Genomic DNA, 21,038 nt, shown 5'->3' with positions numbered 1-21,038 from the left:
ACCCAAGGGCCTTTCCAAGGCACATGTGGAAGTGGCTCCCCTCAGACTCCAGGAACCAGAGGAGCAGAAAAACGTGGTTCAAGAAAACCCAAGGTGCCCTTCCAAGGCACATGTGGAAGTGGCTCCCCTCAGAGAAGAGGAAGGAGCTCCAATGGAAGACTCCAACCTCGTGGCAGAAATGGCCCACAAAATCAGGGTTCCAGAGATCCCCTCTCAGGGAAACCCTACCAGCGCTCCTGAAGGGAGGCCCGATTGCATACTTCTGGAGGCAGTTGGGGGAAAGCTATCCTTGCACCCACTAGCTTGACGACAAATAACCACAGACACTTGGGTGCTAAGGATCATTGCCAGAGGGTAGTACATTCCCACTCCAAGAACAGGAAAAAGAATCCCCTATGTTCCACCCTATCAAAGGGATCATGCAGCTCTGGAAATTCAAAGGCTGGTGGGAAAAAAAAACAATTCAGGAAGTCCCACCAGACCAAATAAGATCCAGATTCTACTCAAGGTTCTTTTTGGTGCCAAAAAAGACAGGGGGACTGGTCTCCAGGTGGTGTGGTGTTTCGGATCTCAGCCTTTTGAACAAGTTTAGTCAGCAGACAAAATTCCAGATGGTCACAGTTCAGTCTGGTCTCCCCTTCTTAGGGAAAGACGGTTAGATGTGCTCTGTACTCTGTAAACCTCCAAGACACATATTACCAAATAAAAATGGACAAGCACCCCAGAAGGTTTCACCACAGCCCCATGGGTGTTCACCAAGAGTATGGCAACAGTAGCAACTCACTTGAGACTGCACACATTCTGATTGTTTCCATATTTAGACAACTGGCTCATCACTGCTCCCACCAGGCATCTACTAGAATAGACGAGAGATTTTATTCTAGCTACATGTGCTCATCTAGGGAGCACAGTGAATCATACAAAATCCCAACTAAGTCCAGCTCAGCAGTTGGAGGTTTGTAGGAGCCTGCCTGCCTGCCTGAATGCAGCCTCTTGCATAGCTTTCCTTCCTCTTCACAGATAGCAGAAGATAAGTTCCCATGTGGAAGTTATTCTCTCCAACGACAATGTACCTGCTGTATTAGTTCTACAAGCTCTAGGATCAGTGGCAACAGCCATCACACTGGTTCCACTAGCAAGATTACACATGAGATTTCTGCATTGGCTTATAGCCTCACTCATCCCTTGACGCATCTTATCCAAATCACCAAATGCGGCAAGGAGGACTAATCCTGGTGGATGGAATCAGAGGAAATTCTTTTAGGCTGACCCTTTGTTTCACCCCCAACCCAACTCCATAGCGACCATGGATGCCTCTCAGATGGTGTGAGGGGGGGCATTATCTGGCAGAACAGTTCAAGGCACTTGGTCCTTGATAGAGACCGATCTGCATATCAGAGTCCTGTAACTGAGGGTAGTTCTTATTACATTGCAAGCCTTCCAAGCTGTCCTGCCTCTAAGAACGATTGCAATTCAATCAGACATGTCAGTAGTTTGGTATATCAACAAACAGGGTGGAACCAAGTCTTCTCCCATTTGTCGAGAAGCTCTGAGTATGGCAGTGGGTGAGCTCTTCCAACCACTTTCTTATAGCAATGCACATCTTGGGAAGCTCGAACGTGATAGCGGACAAGCTGATTTGATGTTTCCTCCTGCTTCAGGAGTGGTCTCTCAATCCCAGAATGGTGAGGGAGATTTTCTGTTGCTGGGGCCAGCCTTGCTGCAACCTGTTTGCATCACTCCAGAACAACAAGTGCAGCAGCTACTTTGCTCTAATCCCCCCTCAGGAGGAGGCTACGAGAGACACTGACTTTCACAATTGGCCCTCGGGACTGCTCTATGCCTTTCCCCCGTTCCATTAATACCTCACTTCTTGAAGAAAGCCATCAGGTTGAAGAGCAAGGTGATTCTCATTGCTCCATTCTGGCCTCAGCAAGTTTGGTTCCCTATTCTTTCTTTGGCCTCACCTAATTCACCGTTATGGACTCTGGACCCAGATCGACACATCCTGTCCCATCCACAGGGACTAGTCCACCCCAATCTGAAAAACCTCAAGCTTTACAGCTTGGTTCCTCCAATTCCATTGATTGCCAGGCAAAATAATCTGGCCTCTTCAGTTCGAAAAATTTTGTTGGCTTCCCATAAGTCTTCCACTAGGAAGCTTTACCACAGTTAGTGGAAAAGATTTTCTATTTGGACGCGTGGTAATGGAATTGATCCGTTTTTGGCACCAGTTGAAAAGGTTTTAGAATTTTTAGGTATGTTTTTTGAACTGGGAGCTTCTTCTACCATCAAAGTTCAAATAGCTGCTTATTTCCAACTTCCACAACAGCTTTGAAGAGCAGTCGTTAATCTCAAGTAGGTTGTGTAAAGTTTTTATAAAGGAATCTTGAAGCTAAAACCACCTTATAGGGACCCTCTTGTTCCCTAGGATCTTAATTATTCTACAGTCCTTGGTCCATTCCCCTTTAGCGTCAGCGGCTATTTGCGACTTGAAGTTCCTTTCATGGAAGACCATTTTGTTGGTAGCTGTTATGACCGCCAGAAGAATCAGAGATTCATGCCTTATCTTTGATTTTTCATAAGGACAGGGTGTCACTAAAAACCAACCCATCCTTTCTTGCAAAAGTAGTATTGGAAACTAACATTAATCAGTCTATTGATTTACTAGTCTTCTTCCCTAATTTTTCTATCAAGGGAGAATGTTATTTACATTTACTAGATGTTCACACACAGTTACATTTTTATCTCAGCATAACTAAGGAATTTAAGAGATCGGACCAGTTATTTGTCTCCTCCTCAGGTCCATCCATGGATAAACCAATTTCAAAGGTCACTTTGTCGAAGTGGTTAAAGGAATGTATAGGTTTCATCTACAATAAGAAAAACCTCCAATTACCAGCTCCAGTGAGAGCGCATTCTACAAGTGCAATAGCCACGTCTGTTGTTTTCCACTCAAAGGCTTCCATGGATGAAATAAGTTTAGCAGCAACCTGGGCTACTCCACATACCTTTATCACTCATTACAATTTGGATCTCGTCTCCAGGGGAAGAACATAGTTTGGTTCTATGGTGCTTGGGAATATCCTTCCATAAGGCCTCCCAACATACGAGGTAGCTGGGGACTCTGTCCCATACGTCAAGGATAAATGAAGATGGCAACATCAGATAAAGAAGTTATGTACTTACCATAACGTTCCATCTGTGTTATCGATCTTCATTTATCCTTTACACCCTGTCCTCCTTCCCCCTCCTTCAGACTACTTGGAGGAACGGACTGTAGTCCTGGTTATCTGTTATTTCATATATAACCTTGGACATAGCCGCTTCAGTTGTTATAGCACTATTTTTCTTGCCTTCCTGTATTGCTGCAACCTTCATCTGAGGTAATCTAGCAAGGGACATTCTGGGTAGAGACTTAGCTTGAGAGTTTTTGGTTATCACAAGCTGTTACAATGACCGAGCCAGTTCAGAGAGTCGGAACTGAGTTCCCATACGTCAAGGATAAATGAAAATTGACAACACGGATGGATCGTTGTGGTAAGTACAGAACAACTTTTTTTCTTAATATGTGATTGTGTCAGTAGCTGATTACAGAATGTTAAGTAATATGCTTCAAGTTTGTCAGGGATAAGCTCCATATTCTGTACATGAAATTTTAAAAGAAAGTACTATGAATTGCACACTCAAGTTGCAAGCAACTGCGTAGCGGATTAGTAGTCTAAGCCATAAACTTGCCAAGAAATTCTTGCTAATTAATGAACTCAGATGTCAGCAAACTTAAGTTAATAAACATATTTATAGTAAATTAACTCATCTAATCTGAAGACAAATTAGTCCAGAGTTTCGTCTTTTTCTTTCTTTGCTTTGCTGTTTGATGAAACTAACAAAGAGGAATTGGATAATGGATACAGTGAGACTGTGCCTGTTGTTTTTCACACCCTTGTCTGTTTTCTGATAAGGTGCTGTCCATTTTTAGACACGCAAAGTGACCAAATATAAAAAGAAAAATTTTAATTCTGCAAGTAGGGTGGATTTCCCATTGATGCTAATTGTTTATTAGTTCTGTTAAATCACCTAATGTTTTTGTTGCTTAGGATTTTGCAGTGCCTAAAAAGTGTTAAACGTTCTCCATATTCTTTCAAAAGTGTACTATTTAACACCATCTCCAGTACCTAGAACATGTTATATGTTTTCCCTGTTCTTTTTTGAATGTGCACTATTTAGCATTATCTTCCTATTTATTTAATATCTAAGCTGCCTTTGTAGCTAGTAAGCAGTTTCTGAAGTAGATAATATGTCTTGAGACCTCCCTGATGCATACATGCCGCAACCTGTGCTGTGAATTTTGTGGCTGAAAAATTTGCTTTACCACTAAATTCATTCATTCAATATGTGATTAACTGCTTCATTCACACATTGTCATGGAGAACCAGGTATGTATCCCACCCCCCTCATCAGAAGCAAGGCAGAGGAAACTTCAACCTGAATGGATTATCAGTCTATCACTGGGCGCACATACATGCACCCCCCCCCCTGTGCCTTTGTGTCTCTTATTCAGTGTTGGACAGCTCAGAAACACAGTGGCTCACGTGCAGTTTGTCGTATTGTTGATTTGGGGAGAGAGGGGAAGGTCACCCAGCAAAGCCACACGCAGAGACAAGGAGATGGTGCAGACTGTGCATAGAAGGCACATAGTGGATTTCCTTAATCACAGTCACATCACCAGTAAGGACTTCTGAACTGCTTTCTTTAATTTGTAAAGAGCTCTGTGCTGATTTCTACAGTGACAGGTTGTCATTAAGAGCACATCTCTACTTTATGTTTAAAGTAATCTTTGGATTTACCTTGAACCCATTTGTGCAATTTTGTTTTCTTCCATAAACAAGTGAACAAAGGAGAGGGAATTTTGCATTGCATGAATGTTCATAGTGCTCCATGAAGTTGCAAGTAAAGGACTAAATCCATTAGATCCGATTTTGTGGTTAAATCTGTTTTATGAAAGGGAAGATGTTTTTTCAGTGTCCAAAGAGATCTTTCCTAAATGACAGTGTAACTGCATTATTTGTAAGTACAGCAATAACTTTTTTGAAAGTCAGAGTCCAGTCCAAGCAGCTCAGCAGTTACCACTGCATCCTTTTTACAGATCGTATCAGCTAAGTATCTTTGAAGTTGCTAAGTGGCCATCCAGCCACGCTAACATTGCAAGTGGAATGGATAGTCCAGAGTTGAAACTAGATTTGCTTTGACTGTTCTGAAAGGCATTGTTCAGACCATGCATAGTTATTGGGGGTGCAAACAGTACACTGCCTGGTGTTCTTTGAAATCATTATATATAATTTCTTAAACTTTTTACAGGTACATAGTACAGTTGTGAGATAACCATAGATGCATGGGTAAGAGAAACATTGCTTCCAGATAAGCTGCTGTCCTCCATTCCTCTTGTTTTGACTCCATGTTTTTATACTTCATTTGAGATTTTGTAGTATTAATGTATGGATGAGTAAAATGCTTCAAGTGTGGTCTCAAAGACCATGTTGGTGCCTGTAGTGAGTCCGGAGTGTTGTAAATTTAGAATGTATTTAGTCGCCTGCTTTGCTTTTTGTATTCCACCAGACTGGATGATTGCTGTATATCTCTTGGAAGTTTGCCCCGTAGAGTAAACCAGAGGTTGTAATGTTCTTTATCTCTACTATGAACCACTTTTTTCAGTGTGTAACAGATGATCATGATTTTTAAAGTTAACTATTATTTAATAGCAATTATTCATTGTATAAGCTTCTGAAAGCATTAGCAAAATTTCTTCTGAAGGTACAGTAATACCTGGAAAGCCAGTTTATGCTGTTTTGGTGTTTTTAATACTTAAAACTTTTGCTAAGGAGAAGGTGTCAGAACGAGCTGGACAGGTTGAAGTTTATTGATGTTTCCTGTTGAAAAAAAAAATGTGCTGGACTGTGTGAGCAAATCAAGGCTGAATACAGTGGCAATGGAACTTCAGCAGACCTAAATGAACTTGTATGCAGAATTAATTTCATTACACTGTATTATCTGTAAATGAATGTGGAAGGAAAGGTGTGTAAACTCCCAACTCCTTGTTGTAACCCGCAACAGAAATCGTTATTGTCAGTTACGTAGGGATAGTCCTTATTGTCATCACAACACAGCTTTTTCACAGTATTTGCAGTAGATTTTCTTTTTATTCCTAAGTATCATCTTACTGCTCTCAAATATAGTTCTTAGCTTAGTGTATGTATATGTAGATTCAAACAGGCATCTGTTTGTGACTCGTTCATCCTGCTGTCGAGGCATTTATTTTTGTAGTTTTTCTGTCTAATTTTATGTGCACCAAAAGGCGAGAGAGGGGCATGTGGTGCCTCCCATTTTATAGCCATATTGCCCTGTAATGCCAGTGGTTTGAGAATGCATCCATGGGTGACCAGCTTTTGAAAATATCTGGCCAAAAAACTGAAGTGTCACTCTGAATTTTTTGAAAATCACATGTATGTGTATGTATGTATGTATGTATATATATATATATATATATATATATATATATATATATATATATATATGCAGTAGTTTTTTTTTTTTTTTAACTCTGCACGTAAAAATCCACTACCAAACATTAGCGGACCGGAGTTCTGCTGTGGTGACCCCTAACCCGGGATAATCCGAAAGACACAACAACAACCACCACAATTACTGAGTGTACTTTGCAGAACTGTACTTTTCATTGATTTGTTAAGAAATAGAACTTTTTTGAAACTCTTCTTTATAGTAAGTAGTCATCTTTATTGTTCAGTGTAAATGTTTTCATAGCAAGTAACAGTTTCACTTTTTTTTCATTTTAGTTATTTAAGAAATAATATTTTGAATGATTCTGCAGAATTTTCAAAGCCTAATCTGATGGTTAAATGCTGTAGGTTATCTTGTGCAGAAACATCTCGGACATATTTGTTTTACAGTTAAGACGAGAGAAGATAGACCTTGAAAATACGTTAGAACAAGAACAAGAAGCACTAGTGAACCGTTTGTGGAAAAGGATGGATAAACTTGAAGCAGAAAAGCGGTAAGATTCTTGATAGGCTTTGTGAAACAGAACTTAACTATTGGTAGGTTAATTCTTTCTTGATTATGCACTTCGTAAGTGTGCCATTAAGTTAAATGTATTACCAACGCTACAGCACGTCAGAATGCCTAGAGTTTATTGGGAAGTAGTTTGTAGAACTATATATAGTAGCACTTTTCCTTGCTTAGCATTACCTACCCCAACCATATAAAGTTAAGCAAAACATGTTTTGAAAAATGAGTTCATAGAAATTTTTTTTTTTATTTGAAATGTGTTATGTTTGTTTAATAAAACTATTAATCTACAATAAGATGGTGTAAATATTAAAACAATGGTTATCAGTAGAGTATTTTATTTTTCTTGAATTTCAAATTAGTCTACTAAATTAAAGAAGTATAAAGGTATTACATGGAATCAATAATTGATGCAAAAGTGTATTCTGTGCATATACATATAATTTTTTAATTTGCTTCCAATTCGTTATCATTAATTTTATTTTTTCAATGTAATTGATAGCACCTCAGTTGCTAAAGCAAAGAGAATATAGGATAATGATCAGCCTTGCTTTTTGTTCTTTGTAACATGTACTTCTTCAGACAAATAAAAAAACAATTTTAATGTACATTTTAGAATTAAAATTTACATTTTATACTAAAATAGGTGGGACGTTATCTTTCCTTGATCTTAAAAAATAGGCCTAGGCCGAACAGTTAAGTGTTTTTACTAGTGAGATTTATTATTACTAGCTTGCTTCTACTAAAAATTTTGTTGCTGTTTTTTTTATACTGTCTTGTGTTAGTTTTGCCAGTATATGAATACTTTATACTCATTATAAATTACAGATGGAATTCGTTTTTATTCTTGTTATACATTTTAAGATTTTGCGAACAGCATTTAATTGAAGAAAAACTATGAGTAGTGGTATTTCACCAGTGGCTGAGGCTGCCCACTTATTCTACACTTCTCATGTGTCTTCACAGTGCCAGAATACAGTCAAGTTCAACAGGGTCTTCTTTCCCCGTTGATTCTGCCAAGCCCATTCCCTTGGCTGTGGTTTCGCTAGATAGTAGGTAGGGACAGTGGCAATCTTGTTCATTCATTCATGTGCATCACTAATTAAATGATGAGGCATTTGGCTACCTTGAGAGTCATAGTTACTCCCGCCATTTACCGGTGCTTCATTGAATTTCTTCACTTTGACATTCAGAGTACTAGACAGAAATCACATTGCATTGACACCTGTCTCTGGCCTTCGCAATGCTTTGTTTTAATTAAACAGATTCCCATTAGTAGTTTAGATCCCTGAATCATTTTTAATATAGCAATAACCCACGCCTGGGTGTGGGTAATGCAGGATTTACCCATGGTTGGCGTGGTTTGGTCCCGAGGGCGAAGCCCGAGGGACCAAACAAAGACAACCGTGGGTAAATCCCGCTTTACCCACACCCAGAAGTGGGTTATTGCTATTATACTATGACATTATTTAAGAAAAGAAACTATTACTTTTCTTAAATAATGGCATTGTATAATGCCTCTTTGCTGCCCTTCCGCAGCTGTCTGGTATCCGCGGCAGTTCTGATGTACTGCGCATGCCTCGCAGTACATCAGAGCTGTGGCCAAAAGCAACGGAGAAAGCAAGATCTCCGTTGCTTACTGTTCGCTATGTTAAATGGGTTGAACATAGCGAGACAGCTTTAAAATAAGCAACTGAGATGTCTGTTGCTTATTTTAAAGCTGTCTCGCTATGGTAAACCCCTTTAACATAGCTTAAAAAGCAACGGAGATCTTGCTTTCTCCGTTGCTTTTTTTTTTTAAACTTGTCTCGCTATGTTAAACCCATTTAACATAGCGAGACAGGTTTAAAAAAAAGCAACAGAGAAAGCAAGATCTCCGTTGCTTTTTACACACTGTGTCACTATGTTAAAGGAGTTTAACATAGCGAGACAGCTTTAAAAAAAGCAATGGAGATCTCCGTTGCTTTTTTTAAACCTGTGTCGCTATGTTAAACTCTTTTAACATAGCGAGACAGTGTTTTAAAAAAAGACTTATACTAATGGAAAAAGTCCGGGCGACCGGACCTTTTTCCGTTAGTATAAGTCGATTTACAACGTGCACGCTGGCCAATCAGCGTGCACGTTTTGGAATATTAATGGGGGGTCATGGTATAATAGGAATTCTTTGATTATTTTTCAAGCAAGGCAGAGGAATTTGATTTGTCATAAAAGTATTGAATAAATTTGTTCAAGAATCATAACAGGGAATAACTTATAAACTATTCTAGACCTGGAGTTCATTGTCTTTCAGATATTTCATTTGTTTTTTAATTTATGACATTTTGTTATTTTTATCTAACAGGTTAACTTTGGTAAGTTAAGTGCTAACATGATTAAGAAACAAAATACTTCTCTCTCTTATATTTTTTGGTTGTTGCTTAACATGTTTTTCCAAAATTAATTGTAGAATTATTCAATATGTTCTCTAAGTCCGGTTCTAATTTAGTAGTGGAGTTCTGTGTAGCTTTTATGTGTGTCTGTGTAATGAAAGCTAGTCTCTCTGTTTCTGTCTGTAGTAATTTTATTCCTTGAAGTTACTTAGCAACTGTTGAGTTTACTTTTTCTAAAGCTCTGTCTGTTTTTGGCCTACAATTTGCTGATATTTTATTTAATGAGGAAGCAGTATCAAGGTATAGTCGTACCTTTTTGTAGTTTAGTGTGTTAAAATTCTGTCAGCAGTTTTGTACAGTTCTAATTTTTAGTATTCTCCCTAGTTAAAACTTTACCAGAAGTATAACAATTTATTGTGTTATATAAAATTATTCAGTTGTTTTCTTTTTTGGCATTTTAAGGAAGAGATTAACTTAATCTAAAAAACTCTTATTTAAAAGCATTGTTTACAAATAAAATGTATTGCATCAGTATCATGCTAGTTTCTTATGTAGTTAAACAAGTAAGGCACTAAAGGAACTTATAGGGGCTTGATATAATTTTAAATTACTACAGTGTTGATGTTAACTTAGAAAAATACTATCTTGAGTAGCAAAAGCATAAGAGCAGCGAGTTAAGAGGAAGGAGTTATGTTTATGTTCAGTTTGTTCTTTTTATTTAACTTCATTCACACCTGCATGCCCCTAGTAAGTGAGGTATGAAAATTCTGAGGGCTTGCAAGCTGGACAAGAGCCGTCTTGAGCTCTGAGTCAGACTTGCTTTTGAATGTAAGAGAGACTTTACACATTATACAAGTAAAGCAGCTTTTTGCTTTAAGTAAATTTAAATGCCTTGTATTTAACCTGCTTAATAGTTGCACTGAATATATTGTAACAGTAGTGTTGTGTGTAGTTTGTGCTGCAGGTGTGACATGAAACGCACAATGATTGGCACTCTCGTTATGAATGAGTTCTCCTGATTAGTTTCTTTGCATCTGCAGTATATTTTCTTTTCTGAAACATTTCAAACCCCATATTAAAATTAATTGCCTTTTAACATTATCTTGTGTTGTATTTAATAGTTTTTGCCACTTCACTCTCATGTACCATAATGTATTGCAGTTTTCTGAAATTGTGCTAAAATCACAGCAGACATACTATTGTTATCCTTAATTATACATGGCATATTTGGTAAAATTATAGATTCTTTGCCCCTAAGGCCTACCCAGTATTCATATTGATTAACCGATCTCTGTCGGGAAGTTACGTTCCCACACTGTGGAAAGTATCACATATAATTCCCATCCACAAAGGCGGTCCCTCCACAGAACTAACCATTTACCGCCCCATAGCCATTCTCTCTCCATTCTCCAAAATACTAGAGAGATGCATACATTCTCAGGTCTCAGACTACCTCCTTACTAACAACCTCCTTTCCAATACTCAGCATGGTTTCCGACCAAATCATAGCACCACCACTGCCTTATTCTGCTTTACTAACACTATCCTTCAGCATAAAAACAGTGGCTGCCTCTCCTCTGCTACTTTCCTAGACCTATCTAAAGCATTTGACATGGTCCCACACAAACAACTCATCTCTGTCCTCGATAACCTATTCTTCTCTCAAGTCAGTCACCAACTGGTCTCAGAATTACCTGTCTGACCGCCAACAATTCGTTGTATGGCAGAATGACATATCTCCCCAACTACCTGTCTCCATAGGGGTTCCCCAAGGATCCATCCTTGGACCCCTTCTCTTCTCTGTTTTCACCAATAATCTAGCCTCTGCCACCAAACATGGCATACTCATACAATACGCAGATGACTCAACCATCATCTGCTCAGCCCACTCCCTACCCAAACTGCAAAATGTCACACAGGAAGCCTTTTCCTCTGTTGAAACTTGGTTATCCGATGCCCAATTAGTACTCAACCCAAACAAAACTAAAACTACTCATCTTCCAACCCTCCAAACATACTCAAAACAACTCTCACTTTAACATCACAGCAAAAGACAACACCACTATATACCCAACTGAACACACCAAATTGCTAGGAGTGGAAATAGACAATAAACTAAAATTTGACATTCACATATCCATGACCATAAAAAAAGTCCACAAAAAACTAGGAGCGTTGTACAGAAGTAAGCAACTTCTCACCAAAGCAGCAAATATTTCAATAGCAAATTCCCACCTTATCTCCACCCTACTTTATGCCTCTCTAATATATACCAACCTAAGGCAATGCGATCTAAACAAGCTAGAGACCTGCTACAACAAAATCGCCAAATTCGCCACAGGGTCATCCTACTGTAGTCACCACTGTCTCTCACTTGCTGAACTGGGCTGGCTTGAACTCCCTCACCTCCTTCAATGGTATCAACTACCACTCGCTCACAAACTAGTAAACCATCCACTAAATGTCCCATCCCTCCAGAATCTACTCCAACCCTATCGCACCACCAGACCACTAAGATCCAGCAACAAAAATCACTTGCAGATCACTAAAGCCAATAACTCTGCTGGTGAAGCACTATTATCTTGCGCCATAGCCAAATTATGGAACTCCCTCCCACCCACAATTACCTCCGTGTCATCATGCACCCAATTCAAAACTTTACTAAAAGCGCACCTAAAAACATGCTGGCTATGCCCTTGCAATTCCCACTCTAATATCACCCACCCCATCCAACCACTACCTTTCTTTCCACCCCACTAACTACCTTGATTATAGCAAGCTTAGATGCTCATAAGCCTAGTACTTATTATACAGCAGGAACTTCTTATTGTAACATTTGTTAATGTCTGTTATGTACTTCGCAGATACATATTCTAGTTGTCTACTGATGTACTATGTTCTTCATCTGTAAATATGTTTGTAATTAATTGCTATGTTAAATTGTTAATCGCTATGTAATCCAATGTAACTACTGATGTTCATCGTGTTTCACTGTTGCAGTCATGACTGTAGGGTTCTCCCCTGCCGGCAGGCAGTCCTCGGTCGGCCAGAATCCCAAAGTCTGGGTCCGGCGTCGGCTGTTCAGCCATGCTCCCTGATGTCAGAGCGCCAGGAGTACAAAGCTGACAGCCGACGCCATGTTCTCCAGTCTTTCTTGCCGTGCGGTGATAGCAGTTCGCAAGTGCTGGTCAGCTGACTCCTGACAATTTTTTCTAAACATACTTCAGTCCGAAGACTGTCTTCTCCTACTCAAAGCTAAGTACCCCATTGGGGAAACTTTTGTCTTGCTCCAGTCCGATGTCAGAAAAAGTTAATAACTCTATTTCATGTGGGAAGCAAATACCTCATAAGGATTTTCATTCTTACTGTATTCCTTGCTTAGGCCCTGACCACGACGTAGCTAGTTGTCGGTTTTGTGCTAGATTCAATCAACGTACAATTAAACAAAGGTACGATTTGCATTTCATTACTTCGGTAGGCATTTTAATTACAAAATGTCGTCGGATACGGTTCCGGCTACCGGAGTTCACAAACGACGCAAGGACAAAGACAGGCCTCCGAGGTCCAAATCAGACGATATCGTTCAAGCAGAGCCAGCTTCAGGTTCGGCCGTCGTCAGTGAGGCGCTTTTGCAGCCCCTGTCGTCGGCCATTTCAGAACCGATGGCCGAAACGGATTCCCACGAGGAGCCAACTAGGCCTTTGAATATTTCTTTTGCAGGACCTTCGGACAATGCTCCTTCGGATGGGTCCGGAGCCGCTGTGCAGGTACCGGCTTCCGAAGGGGTTTTCAGGCCTACTCAGCTTTTAATAAAGGCAAAGCCAAAGACAAAGGCAAAGACTCCTTCCAAATCAAAGACTGCAACACAGGCCTCTTCTGATCCGGCACCCAAGTCACAGAAACAGTTACTTAAGATGGCGGAGGACTGACTTACTATGATTAAGGGTTCATCCCCCTCCAGATAAAAGGCCAAGGCAGGAAGTTTATTATGACTCCTCTGATCAGCCTTCTGTTTCTTCTTCTGACCAAGAATATTCTTTCCCTCCTTATGAGTATTCTGATGCTGAGGAATCCATTCCTTCAGCTTCTCCCCCTGAGGACTTCCCTTTTGGGGAAACTTTGCATGAAATGAGGGAACATTTCCACTGGGAAGGACAGGAGTATTCAGAATCTAAGAAAAGACTAAGAGATTTTCTTCTTCTTCCCCAACATAGACCCCTGGCTATTCCTCCTATTTTGGATATTGTGGATGATGCTTTTTCGGAGGCTAACTTAACCCCTGACTCTTTTCCTCCAGCTCCTGTTAAGCCTGATAGATATTACAGGGTTCCTGATTCCCACCAGTTTTTATACAAGAACCCTGCTGCTGACCCTGAAACCATTTCTCAGGGTCCTAAGGGAGTTAAGGCCACTTCTGCCAAAAACCCCATTCCCACTGAAAAGGATTCCAGATCTTTAGAAAGATGGGGCAAAAAATTATACACTTCTGCTACTTTATCTATTAGGGCTTTAAACTGTCAGTTTCATATGCTGAAATACCAGCAATTTCTCCTGTCTGTTTTAAAACAAAAGCTAACTTCCATTTCCGCCTGTGCAGATAAGGAATTACATGACTTAATGCATGCCACTGAACAAGTTGGGAAGCATGGTTTACACTGTGGATTTGATGCCTTGGAGGCTTCTTGTAGGGCTGCTGCCTCTGGCACAGTAATTAGAAGGCATGCATGGTTAAAGGAACAAAATTTGCCAGATCAGGTAAAAGCTAAATTATTGGATGCTCCTGTTCAGCATAATGTTTTGTTTGGATCTAAAGCTGAAGAGGTGATTAAAAAGATGGAGGACAAGGCAAAATCCATGCAAACAGTTAAAGATTTCTTACAAGTACAGCCACCCAGATTTAGTAGGAATTGGCCTACTAAAATTTGGTCCTTTCCCAATTCAGACAGGCCTCAGAGGGGAGGAAGGCCTCAATCACAAGCCTCTTATAGACCAAGACAGTGGACTGCTTCCACCCCTAGGGGAGGAGAGGACAGGTCGCAAGCTCATAGGAAACAGACTCAATGACTCCCTCTGTTGGGCTGCAGGAACTTCTTGCCTGGAAGCCCCTCTTGGAGGAAAACTTTCTCTTTTTCACCAAAATTGGACTCATATAACCCAAGACAAGTGGGTTCTGGATGTGGTTTCAAGAGGTTACAAATCCCATTTTCATACCCTACCAAGACCAAGCGGATGGCCAGATCTTCCAAAACATCAATGGACAGAGGCCTTAAACCAGGTGGAAGCTCTCTTGGCTATGAAAGCCATATAACTAGTTCCACTTTCAGAGATGGGACAAGGTTTTTACTCAAGGCTCTTTCTAGTCCACAGGAAGCAAAATTCATGGAGGCCCATTCTGGATCTGTCAGTCTTGAACACTTTTCTAGAGATACCAAAATTCAAGATGCTTACGCTACAGCAGCTACTTCCACTGCTGACCAAAAATGCATGGATGGTAACTTTGGATTTAAAGGAGGCATATTTACACATTCCCATCAGCCAGGACCGCAGAAAATACCTCAGGTTCAAAGCCGGATCGAGGCACTTTCAATTCTCTCTGCGCTGCCCTTTGGATTGTCTACTGTGCCCAGGGTCTTAACCAAATGCCTGGCTCCAGTAGTAGCTTATTGCAGACTCAAGGGAATTCAAATTTACCCTTATCTGGACGACTGTCTTATTCAGGCAGACAGCAAGGAGGTCTTACTCCAGCATCTACAGTTTGTTCAGAATCTTCTCAAGTTCCTGGGATTCACTGTAAACATAAAAAAAGTCAAATTTGACACCCTCACAACAGATAATTTTTCTGGGCGCTTCTCTAAACACAACAACCCAGATGGCATTTCTGACATACGAAAAACAGTTACAGCTGGCTTCAACTTTCAAAACCTTGGCAACTTTAACTCAGCTATCTGCAAGGAGATTCCTGCAGGCTTTGGGTTACATGGCCTCCTGCATCCTTCTCGTACTATATGCAAGACTACATATGAGGAAAATACAGTGGTACCTAAAAAGTGTATGGTCTCAGCATTGCCACAGTTTAGACATACTGATCTCCATCCTGCTTTGTCTTCAAAAGGAATTCCTTTGGTGGTCCAAGGCATGTACTCCAAACAAAGGAAAACTCTTCTGTCTGCCTCCTGCCACTCAGATACTAACCACGGATGCCTTAGATTATGCATGGGGAACCCATTTTCAGGGCAACTGTCTGCAGGGCCTTTGGACAAAGGATCAAAAGCATCTGCATATCAATTTAAAGGAAATGTTAGCCATTCAGAAAGCTCTGTTGGCCTTCAGGAATCTTCTACAACCAGGACAACTACTGATACGGACAGACAACACCACAGTTATGTGGTACATAAACAAGCAAGGGGGATCTCATTCCTTCCCCCTTTGCAGACTAACCATGGATCTGTGGAACACTGCTCTAGCTTGCAATCTGGACCTTCAAGCTCAGTTTCTACCAGGCAGACAGTCTGAGCAGAAACCTTTCGGACCCACACGACTGGATGCTGGACACCAAAATATTCAAGATGATAACAGCAGTCTGGGGATGTCCTCACATAGACCTCTTTGCATCCCACCTCAATCATCAACTATAGATTTTTTGCACCAGGACTTTCTACGAACAAGCTTGGAAAATGGATGCTCTATCATTCAGTTGGAGAAACCTCTCGGGATATGCCTTTCCGCCTCTTCCTCTTCTTCCACGGGTATTACTAAAGATCAAACAGGGCAAGCCCAAGATGATGATCTTGCTAGCCCCAAATTGGCCTAGACAGTTTTGGTACCCAACTCTGAAAAACCTTTGTCTGGAGCCCCCTTGGGTTTTACCACAGACTCCGAACCTTCTGTCCCAACACCAGGGTCAGGTTCTACACTCCCATGTCAGAACTCTCAGCCTGGCGGCCTGGTTAATCCAGGGTCTTTGATTCCTTCTCTCCTACCCAAGCAGGTTATGGATGTCATTTTAGAAGACAGACGTCCTAGCACTAGAAAATCTTATGCAGGAAAATGGAAAAGATTTTGTTCCTGGATGCAGGCTCAGGATTCTGATCCTCTTCTTCCTAACATTCCTTTGATTTTACTTTACCTGACAGACCTCTTACATAAGGGTCTCTCTTTCTCTTCCATTAAGATACATGACTCTGCTATTTCTGCTCATTATAATACAGACCCTCCAATTTTTTCCCACCAGGTCATGAGACAGTTTCTCAGAGGAGCTAAGAACTTAAGGCCCCCTAGATCTCCTCCCGTTCCTGCTTGGGATCTCAACTATGTTTTGGAAAAGCTCACCTTACCTCCTTTTGAGCCTGCTGCCACTTCTGACATCAAGTTTTTATCTTGGAAAACAGCCATCCTGTTAGCTCTGACCTCTGCCAGGAGAGTTTCAGAGTTGCAAGCTCTTATGGCTGTGGAACCTTATATTATTTTTCATCAAGACAGGGTGTCTTTAAGGACTAATCCTACTTTCATGCCTAAGGTGGTTTCCAAAGTGGCTTTAAATCAAACTATTCACTTGCCAACTTTTTCCCCCACTCCTCAAAATAAAGGGGAAAGGATCTTACATTCCTTGGATGTACACAGACAACTACGTTTTTACCTGGACAGAACCAAGGAAATCAGAGCAATTGTTTGTTTCTTATGCTTCAAGTTCCCAAGGTAAAGGCATTTCAAAACAGACCGTTTCTAAATGGATTGCTCATGGAATCAGATTTTGCTATTCACACCATGGAAAGCAAATCCCAGGGAGTATAAGGACTCACTCCACCAGAGCTGCTGCCACTCTCCGCTGCCTTCCTCAGGAGAGTTCCTACCAAAGACATTTTGGGAGCTGCAACTTGGAGTTCAGTGCATACTTTTTCAAAGCACTACAATCTACCTCTCTACTCTAAGTCTAGGGCAGGCTTTGCTTCTGCAGTCTTGCAGGGCCTTTTAGCTGCCCCTTCTTCTTTATGACCACCTCCCTTTCATTCTGCTTTGGGATTCTACCCTACAGTCATGACTGCAACAGTGAAACACGATGAACATAGTACAGTTGTGTACACTTACCATAAATATTGATGTTCGAGTGTCTTCACTGTTGCAGTCTGGGTTTCCCTCCCTCCTGTCCCCTCTTGTTTTTACTTTTGTGTGGTTCCTTTTTTCACCATTCTTCTGAGGTGTATTTGCAAAGGGTATGGGACCTTATTCATTTTGGGACTCCTGACATCTGGGGCAAGAAAAACTGGAGAACATGGCGTTGTCTGTCACCTTTGTACTCCTGGCGCTCTGACGTCAGGGAGCATGGCTGAACAGCCGACGCCGGACCCAGACTTTGGGATTCTGGCCGACCGAGGACTGCCTTCCGGCAGGGGAGAACCCTACAGTCATGACTGCACACTCGAACATCTACATTTATGGTAAGTGTACACAACTGTACTTTTGTTTATGTTAACTGTGGAGTTTTTCTCCCCGGGCCTCCGCTGAAAATGGACGTACGTCCAGTCGGACACTCCCGGTCAACAAATGCAAATAAATGATAAATTCTTGAGATGACTTCTGTTTCTTTCATCATTAGGTGTGTTTCTTGTAAGAAAGTAACATTAGGGTTGATATATTTAAAGACAGTTTGTGTCTACTCCTTTTTTTAAATGCGGCTTAAATATTTAATGTTAAAAAATAAAACTGAACTAGTAATAATTTATACCAAGCTAAGATATTACTGTTTTTGTGTAAGTTTACATGGCATTTTGAAAAGGAACAGTGATGAATATTAGATTTGTAACTTGTGTAAACATTACATCAGAAAATAAAGCACAAATCCAAATGTGTTGTAGTAGAGTGCATAAAGAGAATACTGAAACAAGATGGAAAATACTGCCCCTGTAACTTAGGTTGATTTCCTTAGCTATGATGGATACACAAGTCAACTACCAGATTTTAACTGTAAGGCAGAATGTCAGTACTCCTGCATTCTTAGTTGTGTATGTAGGTGGCTTTATCAGCTAATTTGAGCTGATTTGTGTATGCATTGTCTGCTGTTAGACATGCAGTCATAGTTAAAAAATAAATAAATAAAAAATACATGTAACCAATTTAGGTAATGTTTCTGGTTGTGTATCTTGTAATGTGAGAACTTTTTAAATCCATTTTATTTATAGTTGCTAGATTCAGCAAGAATTTAACAATTTTAGAATATAGTCAGTCCTGTTGACAGCAGTTAAAAGTCACGAATCTTCATAATTAGCTTAGTGATTCATTATTTATCAATTGTTTTGACTTGGCATGTTGACGTAATAATCTCTACAGAATGCCAGGCATAAAGGACATATGCCAGTGTTAATTAATTTATGATAAAAAAATGTAAGCCCTTAAGACCTATTAGTGTTAATGTATCACATGGTGTCAGCAACCTAAGCAAATTATTTTGTCTTCCAGTATTTTGTGATGTGAATTTTTATTTTGTTCCAGTTAATGTCCTTCATATTTATTAGTCACAGTAAAATAATTAGACCATTAAATGGCAATATTAGGGTATCATAAACAAATATCCTAAAACATTATTTAAAATGTGTGAACCTCTGTGTCTGAGGTGTAATTCAATGTATGTTGATTATTTTGGCATATAATTCCAGTATATTAATTTAAGTGTAAATGATTTAACAGAATTACACCATTTGGGACCTGTTAATATTTATTGATAAAATACATGTTGATTGAAAAAAATACATGTACACATTACATAATGCTTATATTCTGTCTATAGAAGTGTTATGCAACTAGTAAACTTGAGAACAAACTGTATATAGTTCTCTTAACTTCTGTCAATAATTACTGTTAAAAGTAATGCTGTAGTAGAGGACGACTTTATATAGTGTAATCATTAAATTAAATGTATTTTTCTTATATCAGTGTCAGATCAAAATACATATTTTTCTGAAGGTGTGCAATAATCAGTGTAGGTATACCAACTCAGGTAAACAATGGGATAGTAATTGAACTCGGAGAAACAACCAACCAGTTCAGATGAAAAAAAATATTATAAAGCTATTTCCCGTAAGAAATGCACATGTTCATACGTCAGTATTGAGTAGAGATTAAAAGCTGTGAAAATTAATAAAAACTATACTTGCTGGTTTTCATCATTTGTATTTCCAGTTTATGGAGTCTTACCGGTTAATTTCTTCACATTCTACAGAAACATACCATTATAACTAGGTAAAGGGTGGTATTCATAGTTCTGCCATTCACATAAGCAGAACAACAACTAGCAAAAAGCACCACTGTGCCTATGTGCAAAATGGCTAAGTGAGAATGAATGACACTGATTAGTGAAAAAGTCCTGTGCAGAAATGCCAAAAAGAGATTCTCTTATCTTCTGTCAGAAGATGGATTAAATCTGCTGTAGTTATGTCCAGTGAAAGACATATGTACCTAAAGTCTCAGGTTTATTTCCAGTACTTTTGTTACATATTTGTAGGTGCGAGTCCACACAGACTTATCAGATCGTTTAAAATAACAAGCTCAGAGCAGGTTTGTAGCAGTAAAGTAAAACAGCTTTTCTAGCAAGAAATCTTCCCCACACAGGCTCAAAATGCGAGGCAAACAACAATTCAGTAACGATAAAATACCCAAGAGGCTGAAGGTAACCAAAAGTGAATAATCTACAATACGTATAAAATCCACCACTTTCATAAAGAGTAGTTGTGAGCGCTTTCGCAATGCAAAACATTGCTTCATCAGACAATTAGATTTCAGTTAACAACAGTTTATATACACTTGTAGTTTAAAACACCCAATAGAATACAAAAAATTCCATGAGCCCTCCTCTAATATTACAGATTAATCACTACTCACAGATAAAAATACTGACTATAAAAACTAATAACAGAATATTAATAAAAACCTTGCACAATCTTAATAATGTTTATTTTATTTTAATTTCTTAGATTTTAGGACTGGCCTGAGGGGAACAGAGTCATTTAAGCCCAGCCCCCTATGAGCCCCTAACCTCAGAATCCATTGGGGTTCCACACACGCTGTTTGATTAACATGGTCTCACAATCTACTTTTCATGGCCTGGACATGAAAAACCTGAATTAAAAAAGTATGCTGTTCATCTGTCGACAAAGTATGTTTTGCCAAAGCACTATAGTCCAAACCCCTCATTGTACAATGCAAGTGCTCCCTAGCATGTTCCCTGAGGTGACGATTCGTCTTGCCTACATAGAAACGAAAACAGATCCTGCAGTGTGCCATGTAAACCACATTTGGGAGTGTTACAGTCTGCACTGGCCTTTAACTCCCACAAATGTCCTATCCCTGGGTGTTTAAAGAACCTTGATTCATCTATATACATACAGTATGCACAATTGCCACATTTTATATGTACCATACAAAATATTATCCTCTGTATAGCACAGCTGTTGCTTCAAATTCTTCTTGTTCTTGTGTATAAAACGGGGTTGTGAACCCACGACTCTGGTTGTTTTGTCATCCACGAAGAGAATATGCCTATTCTCCAGTATAATGTTCTTGAATTTATCAACATCTTGAGCATAAGGGAGAACC

General features: G+C 39.7%; 1 protein-coding gene across 1 annotated transcript in view; it reads left to right on the top strand.

The window, feature by feature from the left end:
- Nucleotides 1-21,038, top strand: part of CCDC6 (coiled-coil domain containing 6) — a 1,452,251-nt gene that overhangs the window by 560,681 nt on the left and 870,532 nt on the right. Inside the window, exon 4 of the mRNA XM_044056399.1 lies at nucleotides 6,966-7,069. Coding sequence (XP_043912334.1) covers nucleotides 6,966-7,069 — 104 coding nt within the window. The remainder of the gene's footprint in view (nucleotides 1-6,965; nucleotides 7,070-21,038) is intronic.

This window comes from Protopterus annectens, chromosome 14.part0, assembly GCF_019279795.1.
Source record: "Protopterus annectens isolate FY-2018-M chromosome 14.part0, PAN1.0, whole genome shotgun sequence".
Classification (NCBI taxonomy): domain Eukaryota; kingdom Metazoa; phylum Chordata; order Ceratodontiformes; family Protopteridae; genus Protopterus; species Protopterus annectens.
This window is presented reverse-complemented; position numbering and strand designations above follow the sequence as displayed.